The sequence below is a fragment of the Sebastes fasciatus genome, chromosome 5, assembly GCF_043250625.1.
Source record: "Sebastes fasciatus isolate fSebFas1 chromosome 5, fSebFas1.pri, whole genome shotgun sequence".
Classification (NCBI taxonomy): domain Eukaryota; kingdom Metazoa; phylum Chordata; class Actinopteri; order Perciformes; family Sebastidae; genus Sebastes; species Sebastes fasciatus.
Window position 1 is genome coordinate 26,745,035 of NC_133799.1, and position 18,948 is coordinate 26,763,982.

The 18,948-nt window shown below is 41.0% G+C and overlaps 1 protein-coding gene across 4 annotated transcripts in view; it reads right to left on the bottom strand.

The window, feature by feature from the left end:
* Positions 1–1,368: 1,368 nt before the first annotated feature.
* Positions 1,369–18,948, bottom strand: part of rubcn (rubicon autophagy regulator) — a 29,201-nt gene continuing 11,621 nt past the window's right edge. Inside the window, exons 8-22 of one of the 4 annotated variants that reach the window (XM_074636189.1) lie at positions 17,345–17,392; positions 16,484–16,579; positions 15,937–16,052; positions 14,694–14,892; positions 14,371–14,478; positions 13,328–13,402; positions 9,619–9,679; positions 9,222–9,354; positions 8,983–9,128; positions 8,765–8,829; positions 8,166–8,404; positions 6,668–6,729; positions 6,405–6,558; positions 6,117–6,210; positions 2,688–2,872 (exon numbers count right to left, since the gene is read on the bottom strand). In XM_074636189.1, coding sequence (XP_074492290.1) covers positions 2,736–2,872; positions 6,117–6,210; positions 6,405–6,558; positions 6,668–6,729; positions 8,166–8,404; positions 8,765–8,829; positions 8,983–9,128; positions 9,222–9,354; positions 9,619–9,679; positions 13,328–13,402; positions 14,371–14,478; positions 14,694–14,892; positions 15,937–16,052; positions 16,484–16,579; positions 17,345–17,392 — 1,733 coding nt within the window. In that variant the 3' untranslated portion in view covers positions 2,688–2,735. Of the gene's footprint in view, positions 2,873–6,116; positions 6,211–6,404; positions 6,559–6,667; positions 6,730–8,165; positions 8,405–8,764; positions 8,830–8,982; positions 9,129–9,221; positions 9,355–9,618; positions 9,680–13,327; positions 13,403–14,370; positions 14,479–14,693; positions 14,893–15,936; positions 16,053–16,483; positions 16,580–17,344; positions 17,393–18,948 lie in introns of all 4 variants that reach the window. The other 3 variants (XM_074636190.1, XM_074636191.1, XM_074636192.1) reach the window with 3 other exon arrangements.

Here is an 18,948-nt window from a genome sequence, read left to right on the forward strand (position 1 = left end):
ATGTACTCTGGAGGTTAATCCATTCAGAAGTCTGTACACATAAAATTGTACTAGGGGCTGAAATCCCTCCAGGGTAAAGGGTTTGATTAAATCAGTGGGTTGCATATCTGTTTTCCCACAACTGTCTTCCTAGCATTAACTATGGCATGAAATTCATATATAACATCTTCCCCGACATACTCTAGTGGTTGATCTAACTCACTGCAGAGCCACTAACTGGACAATGATTAAGCCCTAGAAGCAGTTAAACCAATTTAAAAAAAAAAAAGTCCAGGCAAGCCGTCTCTAAAATGTATACTAGGCCAGTGGTTCCAAACTTAAGAGTCCCAAGATATATCTGAGGGGTCACCAGATTATTAAAAGTGCAAGTAAGAAAGAAAGAAAAGCATTTGTTATGTACAATTTTCAATTTTTTTTCTAACTTTTCTTAAATTTCTACTTCATTCCTGTGAAATACTGGATATTTTTTACTTTTTGGGGACTCTACAAATCCTTCAAATAAAACAATCAGATTTTTTTCACAGAGCCAGGCTATCTGTTTCCCTGTGTTTCTTTTAAGGGCCAATAAGATTGGGAACCACTGTACTAGACTAAACATCTGTTGGAGGAGAAAACACACTTAAATGTGAACAATTTCAGTCCAAGAGGTGATTAATGCATTTTTAATAATGATTTTGTTGCATGTAAGAGTATGACTACCGTGGCTCTCTTATTGTGGACTGAAACCCTTCACAACGTAATGCAACCCAGGTGACAGGAGCTCGATGAAAGAAACAGTGACATGTTCTTACAACGAACATCAAAAAAAAATCCCCAAAAAGTGACGTCCCAACAACAGACAGGATCAGTGCAATTAACTCGACTCTCTCCATTATTTCAAAACCTACGACGTTAGAAAACAAGTGCTGATTAGGCTGGTGCAAACCATTTGTGCATGTACAGCAGGTAGACATGTGTGCACATACACACACACAAGCACTCTTATTCACACAGCTTTTTTCTATTAACCGCACGCACACACACGCACACAAAGCAGCACTAAAATGGAGCATTTGCAGTTTCATTAAAAATATCTGACTCTGAAACTCTGAAGTCCAGTCCTTCTATAAAGTCAACTCTCCAATGTAACTCTACTAGCTCTACCAGTCTAAGTTCATTGGTCCCAGAGGCACATAAGCGCAGCTAAAAGAGCTTAAAACAGGACAGTAAGGAGCGGGGGAAAGAAAAGGATTTGTTAAATATCTTCAATGTTTTCAAATCAAAATAAAAACGTCAACATAAAGGGCAGGATGCTCAAATACAGTATCTGCACTGGAAAATCAGTCAAAACTTAAAAGAGATCTAAACTTTTTACTTGCTATTTGATTATTTATTTTTTTAAATAGATCTTGCCATTTTTAGGTCACAAAAACAAACTTCAGCTAAGCCAGTAGCCAATAAAATTACCAGAGTTTAAGCAGTTGCCAGAAGCTGCATTTGAAGGAAGGAGTAAATATCAATCCTGGGTGCTATAATCTGAGCAAATACTTGTTTTTCTGATCTACTTAAATCCCAAATATATTAGTTTTACCAGAGGAAGAAAGTGCCAAAACGTTTAGTGAATCTCAGGCCCTTTTCACACACGGAACTGCAACATGGCCAACCTATAATATATTCCTGTAAGGCAGAGGATTTTGTCATTTACACATTTGTCATACAACTTTTTCACACAACTGCCACAATGTCTTTTTTGATACCGCCACCAGGGGTCACCAACATCAGAACTTTTCAAATCCTATACAGTGGAAACCACTTACAGTGATCGCTATAAGCGGATGATTATTATAACTGTTTTTTTGTTATTGTGCATCATTTCTCATGCAGATTACCATCTAATTGATATTTGTATATTTATTACATGAATACAAAGTAATGAAACGGAGTGCTTTGCTATTTACTGGCTTCTTCTGCCTTTTCTAGCCGGAAAAACAGTCGGTCTGCGAAGCAAAGTATCAAGGAAGTAGAGTTTTTATAAAAAAAAAAAAAAAAAAAAAAAAAATTCAATTAACGTTAGTCTACCGTAGTTTTAAAATGTTTTTCCACATGTTGTCATCTATGAAAATACCCCAAATGAACACTGTAAACGGACTACTTGATTACTATAAGCGACTGATTTAAACAGCATTTGTATAGAAATGATTCTGTCCCAAGCTTTTTGATCCATATGAAGCGATGGATCACTGTAACTGTGATCACTAGAAGCTGTTTCCACTGTATTATTAATTATTATGTGCAAGGAAATGTGATTAAAATATATATTGTGGGAGTTAATTATTTGGAATGTTGGGATTATTTTTAAAGTCATGTGTTTTTTTCCAAGAAATCCCAATTAGAAAATTGCAAAGCCTGAGCAATTTCTCTGTTAAAGTCACAAAATTGTGATGGAAAAATCGACTCAAGTCTCCTATTCGTAAATTACGCTTAGACTAAAAACTACCACTATTCCCAAAGTAAAGTGCATGTGTGAGAGGGGCTTAGCTTACACTAAATGCATCTGCAAATCAACAGTCATACTAACAAAACTGATGCACTGATGCAGTAAAACCTGTACATCTGGCAATCTCTTGAGATCAAAGCATTTGCAGTATTGTCACCCAGGTCTGAGAGGACTGGAACGGAAAGAGAGGTGGTCAGTCACTACAATCATGGTCGCGTTGTGCTCTTCTTTTGTCTCAGAGTTTCCTCTGTTACCAGCACTAGGGCCCACCTCCCTCGTCTTCTTGTTCCTCCATGTTTTTGCGCGCCATCCTCTCTCTCCGCTCTGCCAGCCGCTGACATCGAGGGCAGTCTTTGACTGTCCGGAAGCAGCTGCGATGGTAACACGCATGGCACTCTGTGAAAGAGATGAACATCACAAAAACAGGAGTCAGAGATGTAACACTTCAGAGCATGTACAGCACAAATGGGTGATCTATTCTTCCCTTAGGAAGAGAAGAGTATTCAGAGAGAGTTGCTAAACCAAACAATGCTGCAGCGTCCACAAACCAGCTAACCAGTTAAACCAGTTTGGCATCAATGAGATGGGATGTTTCAACAGAACAGCCAATCACAATCGGACAAGACGGGGGAAGGGTGAGGAGAGGAGTATAAAAGTCGAGAAGTGAGAGGCAGCGCGTCAGAAGGCAGAAGGAAGCAGGTAGGTGAGATGGCTGTTATCCTGGGAGACACGTACCACACCCTAAACCTGTTCAGACACATCCCGTTCTCCCTAAAGAGGCTACCAGAGTGCTTTAAAACTCCTACCAGATAATTATGAATGCAATGATTCGACTGAAATGTAATGAAAGATGAGATAAAATGACAGGCAACTCAACTTCAAAAAATGGCATTTATTTCATGTTCACATGAAGATGAAGCTTAAATAATAGCTACTAAAAGAATAAATTATACATTCGTTCTGACACACGTAGTCACCTCATATTAATGAGACATTCTTCCTTCAACAACAATCTAAATAAAACAAACAACAAGCAGTTTCCTCTAAACTGGAGGAGTCTGATGAGTCTACATTTAAAAGAAACACTACTTCTGCTGATTTCATCAGTGAAATTAGCTGAAGTTCCGACCAAAGCAAACTAAAATGACAACGTTAAACTACTTTGGTATCGTTTGCCATCCCTGTGGCCAAGACAAAAGCAGCACAGAGCTCAGAGCCAAAGACAGGAAACTAAACCACCAGTATCAGTAATCAAGCTTTACGCACCCGCACATCTGGAATCGAAGCCAAAGACATACACCACCAAATAGCTGCCAAATATCTACCCTCCACCAGTTGCGCAACTGTGCAAACATCAGAACCAAAGCCAAGAAATACCAACACCACTGTAGTGCAAAAGAAACGCCAAATGAGAACAGTAGAAGAAAAAGTGCACAACGTTTTAAACCATAAGACGGTTGAACGGTGGCGAAAAATCTGATTAAAGAGAGAGGAAGAAGTATAGAGGTAAGACGGCACAATTCATTTGAGTTTAATATTCTTACCAGAGTAAAACACTTAAAGGAATAGTCTGATATTTTTGGAAGAAGCCATTTAGGAAATATGCAAATTCACTTAGTTTGCAGAGAGCAAGACCAGAGGAACAATACCACTCTCATATCTGTGTGCTAGATATGAAGGAAGTCCCTGCACCAAGCCAAGACATAGTGCAGCGCACAACGTTTTTATACATTGGTTCTTGTGATGATAAAAATAGCAAGATATAACATGTGAACAAAAAAGTCAGATCTGCCAAAATGTTCAGGAGTGTCAATGTAGTTGCAGTTGTGCAGCACTGCAAGAAATTATTTGACATCTACAGACTATAAATGGTGACAAAAACATGTGAAACAAAAGTGGACTCTGACAAAATAAAACCTCTTTAAACTTAAAAACTCTATAGACCTTTACTTGATATTATTAAAAGCTCCGTCTGCTCTGATTGGTCAGCTGGCTCACTCTGATGTGATTGGTTTACCCGAACCAAACTGTTTGGATTCCACTCCAGCTCCGCTCTAACTAGCTTTGTTTGAGGGCGTGCTAAACTAGCCGCTAGGCAGCTATTACACAAGTGTGTTACTTGGTGACATCACTACGTTACAGAAGAAAAGGCGGGACTTGAAGCGAGGCGTTTCAGGCAGTTCAGGAGCAGTGTTTCTGTGGGGGGGGAATAACTCCCTTTGGCGTGGACTTTAAGCTTTGTAACTTTGCAGACCTTTTACAAGCACAAATAAATATATAACACACTAAAGGGAAGGGAAAAAGCATAATAAGTCCTCCTTAACTAAACCTGAAGCCCTCACTTAACAAGTTGTCATTAATATCTGGACAAATACAAGCTACTGTTTTGTCCAGCAGATCCATCAACTTGGTGTGCTCCAACTTGGCTGATTATATAATTGGACTTAAGTAACGTCTGATCATTCAAGGAGACAGCAGTCGTTGCCATTTGGAGCTTCTTACTCTTGTACACCACCGCTCTCAGTACAATTCTCTACGTCACTTATCTCTGCACTCTCTCCACCTTCTGTCTCGCTCTCTTTTTCTGTCCCTTTCCTACCCTTCCTTCCTCTGGTTTCTCTCTTGGCTATGCGAGTTTTACGACCTCTCCAGTTAGTACGGGTTATGACGGGTGGCTCTTGTTGGCCTTCCTCCTCAGTATCCACCTCTTTTTTCCCATCACGCTCCCCACTCCTATCCTCCTCTCCTTTGCTCCTCCTTCTGGAGAAAACAGCTGACAGCCGATTCGGTTTTAACAATTTCAGAAGTGGAAATTTCTCCACGTTTTCTGCACCAGATTTTTCTCTTTCGGCTGCCTCCGTTTGGTCTCCGTCTGTAATTTCATCATTCTCCTCCACGGTCTCCCTGCCGGCTTTTCCGTCCTCCTCAGATCCTGTTTCTTTCTCCAAAAAACTGTTTTCAGACTCTTCCTCTTTCACTTCTGTTTTCCCTTCATCGTCTATCTCGCTTTTTGAGAAACCCTTGGTAAGACTCGCTAACCCCGACACCTTCCGACGTCCTTTCCTCTCTTGCCCTACTTCATCTAGACTTTCCATGCTGCTGCATGTTTCGCTGGCACTGTCTCTTCTGTCTCCTTTTGAAATGTTCTTCTTTAGTCTGTCTATGTGAAAAACCTTTAATAAGTTGATTTTTTCCTTTCTTGCATGACCTTCTTCCTTTTCCTTACTCTTTTCCTTCGCTTTGCTATATTCCTCCCCATGTTGACCATTTCCTCCCTCTTCCCCTTCCTCCCTCTCTGAGTCTGTCTCTTCTGTCATCTCTTGCTCTTCCTCGTCGCCTTTACTCCTGGAGAAAGCTTTCACCAATTTTCCAGGAGCAAAAGCTTGAAATATTCCCCCTCTTCCCTGTCTCTCTCCTCCTGTGTCACCCTTTCCCTCTTGCAGTCCACTCTTCACCCTCTGATCCCCACCTAGCTCTAACCCTTCCTCCCCTCCCTCCCCCTCTCTCCTGTCTTTAGAGAGGGCCTTCGCCAGCCTACGAGGGCTGGAGATCTTCCAGTCTCTCCAGCTAAATGGAATGAAGGGGCGGGGGGAGGGGGCTCTTGAGCCGCCCAGGCCTGCCACCAGCAGAGAGGGCTCACCTTCGCAGCGCTGGCACTTGTTCAGCTGGAAAGGGAAGATGATGTCTTTTTCGTTGCCGCAGATCTCGCACACAAAGCCCTTCGCCTGGCACAGCTGGGGTAGATTGAAGAAACAGTGTCAGAAAAGAAACAGATTAAGCTGTGAATCTCTGGTTATTTGCTGACATTATAACAGTTCCTCATACTATATGATAGCCCACTTCACTGTAATTAACTATCCACTATCACTGCAATAAATTAACTGGATAAACTCTCCATGTTAAAAGAGAAGGCACATGGTTATCTTACCACACAGCCAGCTACGTGCAGGGTACCAAGTTTAAGCAGCTCTTTCATTCGGGTAGCCAGTTCCCCGTTGCGCACAGCAGTGAGGTCATTGAGGGAGAAGAGGTGAAGGTCCTCCGTCAGGTGACCTGACAGGCTGTCGAACTGGTCCAGCACCCTGAGCGACACACACACACAGACACACACTGATGATTATGTCCTTCTTTGCAGGGAGAATGATTTTGTTTGGAAATGATTGTGAAAACATGTACAAGCAGAAAGCTTACTCTTTAGCAAAGCGACAGGTCTTGAAGAGATTTTTCATGTGAAACAGCTGCACCCTCAAAACCTAAACAATAACAAAGTGGAGAAAACTTCATTGTGTTACTTATATACATACATATACATATACTGACAGACATTGTCAAAAAATGTTTGATACATGGAGGAAGGAACGGGAAGGCCACGTTCCGTTTCCAATTACAGCCTCTGTTCTGTTAAAGTTTTAATATTCAGTGTCCCTGCCAGATGACTGAGGTGAGCAAGCATCAAATTTCTCCTCTGTCTATTTTCCAGTAGGTATAAGCTGCCTTGACACACATTTAAAAAAAAATTCTGTGCCATTTTATCTATCCCTGAAAAGGTTTTAATGCTTATTCTTGCTCTTTTAGCCAAAACCTGCCTAATAACACACATAAGGATGTGACTTCTTCAGTATCACCTTACTGTTTGTTGTAAAGGACATAAATGGCTCTATTCATTCTGGTGTATTTTAAACGGCGGGTCCATCTGCGTTCTTTTCTGGTTTTATTAAATGGAAACGCCCACTCAGCCATTTGCAAAGAGCAGTGACGTAGGTTACCAAAGCAAGTTAATCAATAAGGTTTGAATAATGTGAATGTTGGCAGGACCTGAGTTCAAAGTTAACTGTGCCTGGTGGCTTTGAAGAGAGCGACATTACGGCTTCAGTTCCCCGTTGGAAAGGGCTGTCTAACGGCGAGGTAAAGCGGCTGTGGACGGGAGCAGCAAAAAAACGCATTTTAGCCACCAAAAAAAAGATCTATATTAGTTTAAGTGCACTCTATATTTAAAATAATTTCCCCACTTTACCTTGCTGTTAGACAGCCCTTTTCAACAGGGAACTGAAGCTTATCTATGCTCTCTTCAAAGCCACCAAACCGTAATTTTACCTTGCAGAACATGGAGTTGCTGGTCTACCGTTTGTTTGTGTTATTGTGTGACTTTCGGATCCGAGCTAACGTGGCGGGCACACAGCAGTGCACTGCTTAGCTTCAGTAGTCCTGTCTGCTTCTCCAAACTGGAGCATGCCGACCGCCATCTAAGTTACTGTACTGTATGTGTCGTCAATACACTGACCATAAGGATGTATATATACTGTACATGTAGCAGCATTGTCATGCAGAATCCTACGTCAGGTCACGTGTGAAAAGGTTTTTAGAAGGGCTTGGGAAAATAGCATTTTGATGATAAAACATACATACTTTGACCAAAATTTGCTTGCTTTAAGCAGCAAAATCAGTCTCAAGTGAGCTATTTTACAATAACAATCAGGACAATTAGGATTCATGCTCAGCAAACAACAGTAACATTTTGGCCCACAGTGGCTTTTCAGCTTTTTTTTTTTTTTAAATGGAGTTGAAACTGGTTATTATGGTGTAATTCCCACTAGTTAATGGTAAAAAAATATCAAAGAGAGAACATTTAAAAAAAAAAAAAATGTGCCCAATGCTTTATTTCCCATCCTGCTGCTGCGTCTGTGCTCACCCTGACGGCCTCCAGAGCTTTGATCTTCTTGTACAGGCCGCTGTTGATGTCATTGGGGTTGAAAAGCGGGTCTCCGGCAATCTTGCTCAGCAGGTCCCGGGCAAAGTTGCTGACATAGTACTTGCTGAAGTCCCACTTCATCAGCACTCGGCCGGGAACCACCGCCTGGGCGTTCTCATGGCAGCACTGGCAGAAGTAACGGCCGAGGTATTCACAGTAACGCAGTCGCTTGATATAATCTGAAGTGTAGAGACAGACAGCAGAGACACAAGTGAGCTAGAGGTAAGAACATGGAATGCTCCCGAGTCTGAGAATGAAAAGTAAAACTATCTCTGCATAGCATTTCTATATATAAAAGGGAAATGCCATAGGAAACACCAAGTTTTAGGCCAGCCGATCACATTGGAAAAACAGTCTTATCGTTGCAATTGTGAATTTAATTTAACATTTAATTTTTAATTTAAAAACAAGGACTGAAACTGTGAATGTAAATAGACCTTTTGTGTTTGATACTGTTTGATTGATGGAAACATGTCCAAATGTCTGTTAAAACAACATTTTCAAGGACAACAAGTATTTCTGGGGTTTGCTGGTCATACCTGGGTCGATGCGGGTGCCACAGCCAGCGCAGCGATGGTTCTGTTTAGTCACAACTATCTTCCTCCTGACAGGGAGAGAAAATGTTTAAGTAACGTAAATTCTGTAGGACAAAGCGCGAGGACAGCGGTATAACCTACACATTTAGAAATGGCGAGCAGGGTGTGAAAAAGAAAGTGAGAAAGTTAGTGAGGGCAGGTACAACCTGGTGTGGACTCACTTGGGGGCGGAATGAATGTTGAAGATGATCTGCGGTCGGGGCGGCGCCCACTCCAGGTTGCCTCGGACCCGAATCCTCAGCTTGTAGATGTCTGCGTGTTCGCCATCATCAGGTGAGATCGGTAGAGAGTCGGGGATGGGCAGCAGCTAGGAGAGAATTATATTAATTATTGCATGTTGAGTGCCAAGTGTGGAGAACTGCTATTCCGCGGAGTACTATACACGAGCAGGACGTTGTACCTTCTGTGGAGCGTCTTGTTCTGGGACCAGCCAGTCGAGCTCTGAGGCTGCAGGAAGCTGCATGCCCTCAAATTGCCTGAGTAAACCCATGGCTACTGACTCAGCCGAGTTCGACTGGAGGAAGGATGGAGAGCTGAAAATACACAAAGGAGAACAGAATATGCAAAAAAATGTGTTTTCAGTTTGCCGCTAATCCACAGAGCTGACAGAAATTGGTTAACCTTTTCGATGAAAGTCCACGGTGAGGACCTTGGAGTTTTTTTATGTGTACTGTGTATTTTTTTCTGAGTAATTCAAGTAACATTTAACAGCTTCTAATTATTAACATCCTGACAATTTACATTATTATCTATTATCCAGAGGAAGAAGGGAAACAGGAAGTGGTTGTGTTACTTACATGGACTCTGAGCTGAGAAAAGACCTGCCGCTGGAGCTGACGCTTCGCTTAATGTCTGCATCTGGAAGACAATAAGGCCAGTGATATAAAAGAGGAGCAGTGTACCAGTTATACACGTTTTTATCCACCAGCCATAGATACCAAAAGATTTGTAATACTTGTATAATAAAATCTAAATTTTAAGATTTGCAGAATTGGAAATAATAACTATCAGATGATGGATGGATTTCTCTGGGGAAAGAAAGCAAAATGTACCAGCTGGTGGATGGTGTCTATTTTTCTCACCATGGCACCATTTGCTACAGCTAAGCAGCGTTTAATGTTTTGAGGAGAAATGATTTAAGAGAGATGTGATCAGGGACACAATAAGAGAAATTTAAGAAGACGTGAAAAGTGAAAGTCCCCAATAACATCACATCTCTGATTAAATTCAAGCACATTTTAAATGTAATTTCACAGGTAGCATGCAGGAAAGCCAGACAGATTCAAAGGTAGAGCATTGCTGCCATATTTACTCATAACACTTGAGTAACAACATGTAAGCAAACGGTTTGGTAGAACAGGAGGCCGCCTGCATGGATTCTTATGAGACGAGCTTCTTTCTATCAGAAGAGCAACATTCTTGTTTATTCAAATGGTTAAAGTCAGAACCCTTCTGAGTTACAGAAGAGAGCTGAATAAGCTAGTTAGTCATCTGCAGGATGCAACTAATCCAACTGTCTGATAAATATCTGGCTTCTTTTGTGCTTACAGTTTGACTACTGCAAAGTGATACTACAGGCACAGGATGATCATCAGCAAAAAGCACACGAGAGCAGACCGGGCATGGTGATTGACTTTTAGTGATTTTGTGTCCAGAAGAGGGAGATGCAATTAACTGAAGTGTGAAGGATTAGGAGGAGTATTTCATCACTGGCTTTAGGCAAGAATGTTTTCCTTATTTTGCTTAAAGGGTAACTTTGGTAATTTTCTTTTAGTGGACGTAAATGACGGTGTCAGCTTGCCCCAATAGCACCATATTGCTGCCTGTGAGCATCTCCCGTGAGCATCTCCCGTGAGCAACTCCCGTCTACAGCGTTATCACTCAATACTGGACCAATGCCAGAAATTCTTGTCGCTATTAGCTATCAGTTAGACACAAAAACATGGGAAAATACGGTCCAAGTTTAAAAAATACCAAAGTTACCCTTTAAGAGAAAATGACACTGTGGTCCTTGATTACACCTCTCCCCCTGCCTTTGGTTCAGGGCATAAAGAGTGCTCACTAAATATGATAATTTTGACCCTCGATGTCAATATTGTGACACCACTGGAGGATATTCACACACAAGAACATTTTTTAAGAAAAATCGTTAATAATGTGTGTGTTATGATAACCAAACAGGTAGAGCATGTTCTCATGAAAATGTGTGGTTTTCTATTAACTACACTTTTAAAGACTTTTATAGGACTCATACAATGACAGAATCATTTCTGTTACACTACTATCAATTTGCAATCACACATATGATTTCAGTGTTAGTTCAGTTCTTTTCGATTCCGATTAAGTTTAAGGATTTTGGTAAAAATGTAAGTATTAAGTATAAATCATTTGAGAATATTAGGATAAGTAGAAGCATTCAATGTTCATTTCACTAAGTTGAAACATTCTAATATTAAGAGAAATGTACTACTTAATGCAGACCAGGAAAACATAACATTATTAGCAATATCACAACATCACCATAGCCCAAATCTAAAGCATATATATATGATATTCTTTTGATATATTGTCCAACAATAGACAGGTACAGTCATGTTCATACAGACAAAACAGCCTTTGTGCCCTTGATAATATCATCACTTTGCCGGAGCTTAAATCTGCCGTCACAAAAGAAACAATTAATATTGGGCTGAGTTCAAACATTAAGGAACGACAGGGTGGAACGATGTGTACGTGACAAGCAATCACACCTCATTCTCACTGGAGTTGCATCATCAGATGATGAATAATTAGGTGGATGGATAGATGAATGAATAAGTGAATAATCCCTGTAGTTAGAGTCGCCACAGAATGCCAGTTGTTAACCCGCTCGTCTCCTCCCATGAGCCTCCCTAAACACTAACAGGTACAGGTACACTAAAACCCTGGAGCACTGAACAACAAGCACCAACACAAACAGCCAAGCAAACTATTCAGTTGAGGTGAGGAGGCAGGTGGCTCGACTCCAAACTGAAAACTTGCAGTACTCCGCCGTTCTGCTTAGAAAGATTTATTGTAGGATAGTGGAGAACCATAGAAAAATTATCTTTTTTCATCTGAAAAACACGACCACCGAAGTACAACAACAAAAGGATAAAAACGTATTGACAGCTGTTTGCCTGCCTGTAACGGAGTAAACATTGTGTAAAATTGGATTTCCAACTTCCAGAAATTTGGTCATCAGATGAATACAGCAACTAAACATTGCTCTACATCAGACCAGCACATACGGGAACGTCGCAAAACGTCAAAGCAGCACCCCCTTTTCGGGGATAGAAAACTGAAGATCCACTGCAATCAATGCAATTTGACGTGTGTTTGGATTGTAATTTTGACAAGTTTGTACGCATTTATCTCTTGTTAAACAAACATATTTTGCGATCTTGCCAGAACCGGAGTGTTCGCCATACATTAAGAAATTAAGGTTGATCGCTGCCATGTCCCTTCAGTCTTCCCCCATCCAACAGTGACCGGAAATTGCTTATCTATTACACGACGTTAGACTAAGTGTTGTTTGTACATAGCCAACTGTTTGATCTATAGGCTGAGAATTAGTTGGAGACGACAGTCTGATGCTGCTATAACGTTAATGACTGTATCACTGCAGCAGCCTCCCACTCAAGCTAACGTTAGCTAGCCATCAGTAGTAACATAACTGTCACCAGCATCATATAGCGATTTACCAGACTGGCTCAAATCTCAGTGTGAAAGCCTCGATTAACCCGCTACACAACAGCTTTTTGGCATTTTCCTGTTTCTCTCCTAATGTGACAGCGCCTTTCTATCCCCCAAAAAGGGAGCACAGCCTCGGTGAAGACGCCAGGCTGGTCTGGTCTATAACTTGTAGCCATGAAGCCCCTCTATTATATCGTTTTTAGAACATGGCAGAGGAACAATTGGCGTTTTTGAATTTATTGCTGGTACAACCAACTACACAGAAACTCTTCGGCATAGTGTTATTAATGTAAACCGGGTTGTTTAAAGTAGACATGTTTACACTGTTGCTGTCTACGAGAGATACGGGATTGTTTTCCCCCTCCATTTAGTACTTTTCCTTTCCTCAGGCTGCATGACCTCAGAGGTGAGTGCATGCAGAATCAAAAGTGAAAGCTGTCAGTCCATGGATTTACTACAAAATAAGAATCTATATCCATCTTATTACAAAGTGAACGTCAGTATGTTGAAAAATACAAACTTAAGGTATTTAAGGTTGATTCTGAAAGTGTTTTTAACTTACTGAGAGCTCACTGGAAGACTGAACAGAATCAATCAGTAAAGACAAAAACATAAGCTAAAAACTGTAATTGGTTATAGTTGAAGTGCCATCCAGTTTAACAGGAAGGATTAAAGGCGTTATATTCTCAGTTTGGAGTGGAGCCATCGGCTTCCTCTCAGAGGAGCCCCGCAACAGTAAACTGTCTGTATTGTAGCTGTGCAGCCTCGCCCACCCGTTCAACCTGCAGATACCTGAGAAGAGGGAGGCGAGTGACAGGGAGAGGCCGTTCTGAGACACCGCCAGCAGGGACTGACCCTCACAGCCATCTGAGAGACAGAAACTAACACTCAGCACAACCGTCACCACAAGCACAAACATTTTTTTTCAACACTCAGCAGAGCTGTTTGTCAGTGTCACAGGCAAACATACAGTATACTGCACTGATACTGTACATGTGGAAGTCATGCAGTTATACAGCTCCCAAGATACAATAAACTTTGTTGTGCTCAAACCGCAGTACTGAGAAGTGTAGTTATACACAAACACAGTCAAACAATACATAAAGTACATGCACATATGAAATCCCACAACCCATGTTAACACTATTAAAGCAATACACATTCTGATATTTATATATGTTAGTGGTTAGTCTCTTGCGGATACTATTTGTCACACAAAACAGCAACTGAAATCTAATCAGTTAATTCAGAGGAAAATGTTTAAGCGTCGTGAACACTGACTGGAATACACCAGAAGCTTTTCCAGGCCAAACACACCCTATCAAAGGATCATGACCGTATAAATCTGGCACCTCACATGACTGTAACGTCTGTCTAAATAGCAACACTAGTAAAAACATTTTACAGGCTACCATTCTGTGACTTTTGTACTTAGACTTCCGTGGTAAAACGTGACATGCAGGGTTAGCGACATTAAGCGAGTGTGGTGATGAGCTTATGAATTATGACCAGAACAGAAACAAACTCATTCACACAGAAAAATTATGAAGTCTTCAGAGGCGTCCTACATATTTACATTTTTTTTTTTTAAATCAATACTTTGGTCAAAGTTCAAATTTCTGACTATCAACAGCAGCTGGAAGGTAACACTGTTAACTGCATCATATCACTCTGTAGCTTGTTCATCATCCGGTAAAAAGATGCGAGCTGAACTGACAAATATACAAAATGTGCAGTTAAATGCCTGGATGGAAGAAGTTGCTGTTTAGCAATTGTGACACTCAAAAGCAAAGACTGTTAATGTTTCCTGGTGCTCCCTCATTCCCTCTCTCTACCTCTTAGTTCGCACTCCTCCACCTCCTCTGCTGAGCCGGAGTCAGACAGGCCCTGGCAGGAGTCCTGAGAGCTCCTCCTGGAGCCTCCGCTGTCAGTGGAGTGGAAAACTGCAGGAGAGGAAGGAGATGATACGGAAATAAAGGACAGAAATCAACAGTAGCAAATGAAGTATATTTGTGAAAGTTACTGAGATGCAATGCCTAGTAACTGAAAGCATTGTTAAAAGAACATAAAATGGTAAATAATCAACTAATAATTTCTTAGTCAATGAAGAATCGTATGAAGAAAACTATCTGTACAGATGACTATAATGTTGCCTTACGTTGCTGGGAGTTTGCGCAGGGTGGCACACGGCTGCGTCGGATCACCTGCCTTCGCAGGCGGATCTTCTGTTTGAGCTGCTGAATCTCAACGTCGCTGTCTCCCTCCTCCTCGCCCTCCTCCTCCCGACGCCGCAGGTTGTACTTCATCAGCTCAATGGCAGCAATAAGAGACTCTGAGATGCTGAAATGAGCGTTCTCCTACAGAACAAAAAGAATATTATGAATCAATCAGAGGAGACAAGACTTTTAAGTCGTGCAACATAATTAAGTTCAACAACGTACTTTTTGTAAACTTTAATTTAACACTGGTTTGGCAGAAGTTTAGCACTGAGTTGCAATTGTTAAGCACTTTGAACTGCATTGATTTGTATAAAAAGTTTAAATTATCAGAGTTTGACCAAGTTAGTGATGGACTAACTTATCAATCAGCACAGACAGTAGTCTACATTCACACTAATACGTTTTCATTTTAAAACTTTTCTACGTTTATGCCAAGTCCACACTATTCTGGCGTTTTAAAACCCCTAAAACAGAGACGTTTAAAAACGCTGCTGACGCCGTTTTAGTTTGAAAACTCCCGCGTTGTGTTTTAGTCCAGGTGGGCAGAAACAGAGACCTTAGAAAAACAATTACATGGACACCCACATTCACTTCTTGATTGGGTCTCATCAGTCAAGATGTGTCTCTCCCTGATTGGTCACGCCCTTATCATGTAACATTTTTCCGGAAGAAAACAAGCGACATCAGCCGTGATTACCGTTCCCCTACCAGTGGTTAGTTCAACATGGATAACAAGTTACAGGCGTTGCTGACCTTGTTGTCAATGGTAACAGCTGTTGTGCAGTTAAATTCAGCATTTTATAATGACACTACTGCCTGCATGCACAGGAGGCAATTTATTTTTTGAGCGATTTGTGAGCACTTTGTGAGTGGCGTGTCCAGCGGCGTTATCAGCCCTACGGAGCGACCTTTTGAAGGAGGGCGATGGACATAAAATGTCGGACTTTCCTTTTGTTCTGCACAACTATTGTAAAGTTCACAAAGAAGCAGTAAACGAACAAAGCATAAAGGCTCAGCAGAGTAGACAAATCCACTTCCTGTTTCCACAGCACGCGCATGCCCAGTGTACGTGAATGGTTGTGTGATTTTCAGGCGTGTTAATATGGACATGGATTATTTCTAAAACGCGAAATTGTTTTAAAACACGATGAGTTACACTTATGAGGTAAAACGAACCCTGACCTTCTCGAGGTCAGCACAGCTGCCAAAGTCCTGCTCTGACAGGTAGCTGATGAGGCTCTGACCCTCTGACGGCTTCCTGAACATCCCATCTGGAATGCTGTTGTACTGGGACCCATCTGAAGAGACCAACACATGTACACAGAAAATACATGACAATAATACACAAAGAAAATGAAATCCTCTGAGCTTGTCAAAAGCTCAGAGGCCAACTGCATGCTATCAGACTATCTTAAATCCCAATAGCACATATACACATACACACACCTGATCAACCTTTCTATGACCTTCCTGCTCAGGTCCAGAGTGCCACGTTTATGGACCAGCTGACTCACTTGTTGCTACATTCACATTCAGGAACTGAAAACTTAATTTTTCTTCAACATGTCATGTCAGCTTTCCTGTCCAACTTCCTCCCATATTTAAGTTTGCTGTGGACTTTCTAACAATCACAGCACAAGTGCAACGTTTTTTTTTCTACTACTGCATTATCATTTTTAAGTGCAACAATGAATGCCCATTTTTAAAGTACTGCAAACAGAAAACTCACGAGACTCCATGTAGAGGGAGCTAGGAGAGCTGACATCCTTGCCCTGAGGTGAGAAAGGGCTGTAGTTCTTTATGCAGCAGTCGTCCTCTGTCGATTCTAAGAGACAAAGAGTCCACGTTAAGGGCCTTTTATCACCTAAATGCCACTAAAGTCACTAAAATAAACACAGGATTCTTTAAAATTGATGGGAACATGCGTCACCATTCATACACAAAGCGCATTATCGTCAAACAATCAATAAAATCTAGGGAGATGGCTCACTTTATTGCATGCAGAAACAAAAGCATGACTGCTGACCTTTGTCAGTGTAATGGCTTGAATTAGGGATGTACAGATTCAGAAAAAAAAAGTCTGAGTGACACAGAAATTATACATTTATATGTATAAGCTGGTAGAGAAGAGTGGTCCACTTCTTACTTTTACTTGAGAAAATCAGCATATATTATACTGCAATACACAGCTGTTTACTTTATTAAACAGCTGCTTTGCTTCATCTTTGACATTTACATTAAAGTATTAATCCTAAATACCAGGACATCACTAGCATAACTGTAATGAAATGAATATGTTTACACAGTTTCTATATAACTTCCATGATACTTTCAACACAACACTGATCAGTTATGAAAAATGTGTGCATGAATAAAAACACAACACTGAAATGGTTCATTCATGGCCTCCTCACATCAATTTGACCTGAGTAACACAAACCAAAACAGAGTAAAAAGACCAAAAGCACATATTAGGAGGTGAAGACTTGAAATGAGAGGGATATAAAGAGTTCATCAGCATGCAGAGGGAAAAAGAAAAGAGGCGTGGGAGGGGTAAAGTCATGGAGCACAGTGGAACTGCACTGCCAACCTGCTACCGGATCTTCTATTATTATGGTGATTTTTCGGTGGCCCCCTCCTTCGCACACACAGTAAAAAAAGAGAGATAGAGCAGAAGGAGAGACAGTTACCTCAAGCCAAGAAGAGGAAACAGTGAGCAAAGAGAACAGAGGTGTTAATTCAGAAACATTTAAAAACCCCAGAGAGGAAGTGTGCACCTTCAGAGAAAGAGTGTGGCCTCGCCACATCTTACAGAGCTACAAATAAACACAGACTATGCAGGTAAACCCCCATCGGAATCTCACCTTCATTTTATGCAAACAGAAAAAGGGAATAGTTAATCAGGCATGTTTCCACGTCTTCTTACTGAAGCCTCACTCTATAATAGGGTTGTGATGATAGACGACGATCTCGGGGATCGACAGTGTTCAGAGTGATCGCCAATAGCCGATTCCTTTGCCAATATCAACACCATATTTAGCTTGTTTTGCCATTAATGTATTCAATTATTATTATCATTAGTAGTAGTAGTAGTAGCAGCAGTAGAAATAGTAGTAGTAAATTAATATTCAATTTGATTTGCCCCGTCAGTTTCACGTTGGCAAACCTTGCATATAACTGACACTAATACACATGCGCTCACACACACTCCAACCAACTGACCTGTGCCATTAAATAGACTTTGTGTCAAACATTGTTAGGAAATATAGGCCTAATATAATTGGTAGAAAATGAAAATAAATGATGTCTTCCTTTATTGGAATGTGCAGCATGAATGACTGCAGATTGAGCCACGGCTAAAACAGGTCCATCGACATTTTGTTTTCTTTCATAGCACATAAACACGGACCCGGCGCCACGAGGGGGCAAGACAAGAAGGGGCTCAGCTAGTTACCTCAAGCCAAGGAGGGGAAACAGTGAGCAAAGAGAATAGAGGTGTTAATTCAGAAACATTTAAAAAACCCAGACAGGAAGTGTGCACCTTGTGAGAAAGAGGGTGGCCTCGCCACATCTTACAGAGCTACAAATAAACTATGCAGGTAAACCCCCATCTGAATCTCACCTTCCTTTTATGCAAACATTGTGTAAAAAAAAAAGGAATAGTTAATCAGGTATGCTTCCATCACCTGCAGGAAACTGAAGCCTCACTCTATAATAGGGTTGTTGAGTCCTGACATGTGACATTAAATAGACTTTGCATCTTCCTTCACTGGAATGACTTTAGTTTGAGCCAAGGCTAAAACAGGATCGTCAACATTTTGTTTTTTCTTTGCATAGCACATTAACACGGACCCGAGACCCAAGTTTTATGTGCTCTATAGAAAATATCAAAAACAACAAAAATACAGATAGGGTACGTTTAGTCCATTGGCATAGGGTGGTGTGGCGCTGTAAGGAATGGAGCAGAGGAGAGGTACAGAATACATCACTTCGGTTCAGCCTAGCTTTCTTTTTGTGGATAAAAGACTGTATTTGCAGCTTTAATGCACAAATGCCTTTTAAGATTTTTATGCTAAAATGGTGGCAGACTTTTTGAGGATATCCAAAGACCGTTCATAGAAAATACTAAGTCTGCAATGAATTAAAAAAAAAAAAAAAAATTACAGTTGCTCGCCAACTACACTTCTTTTTTTT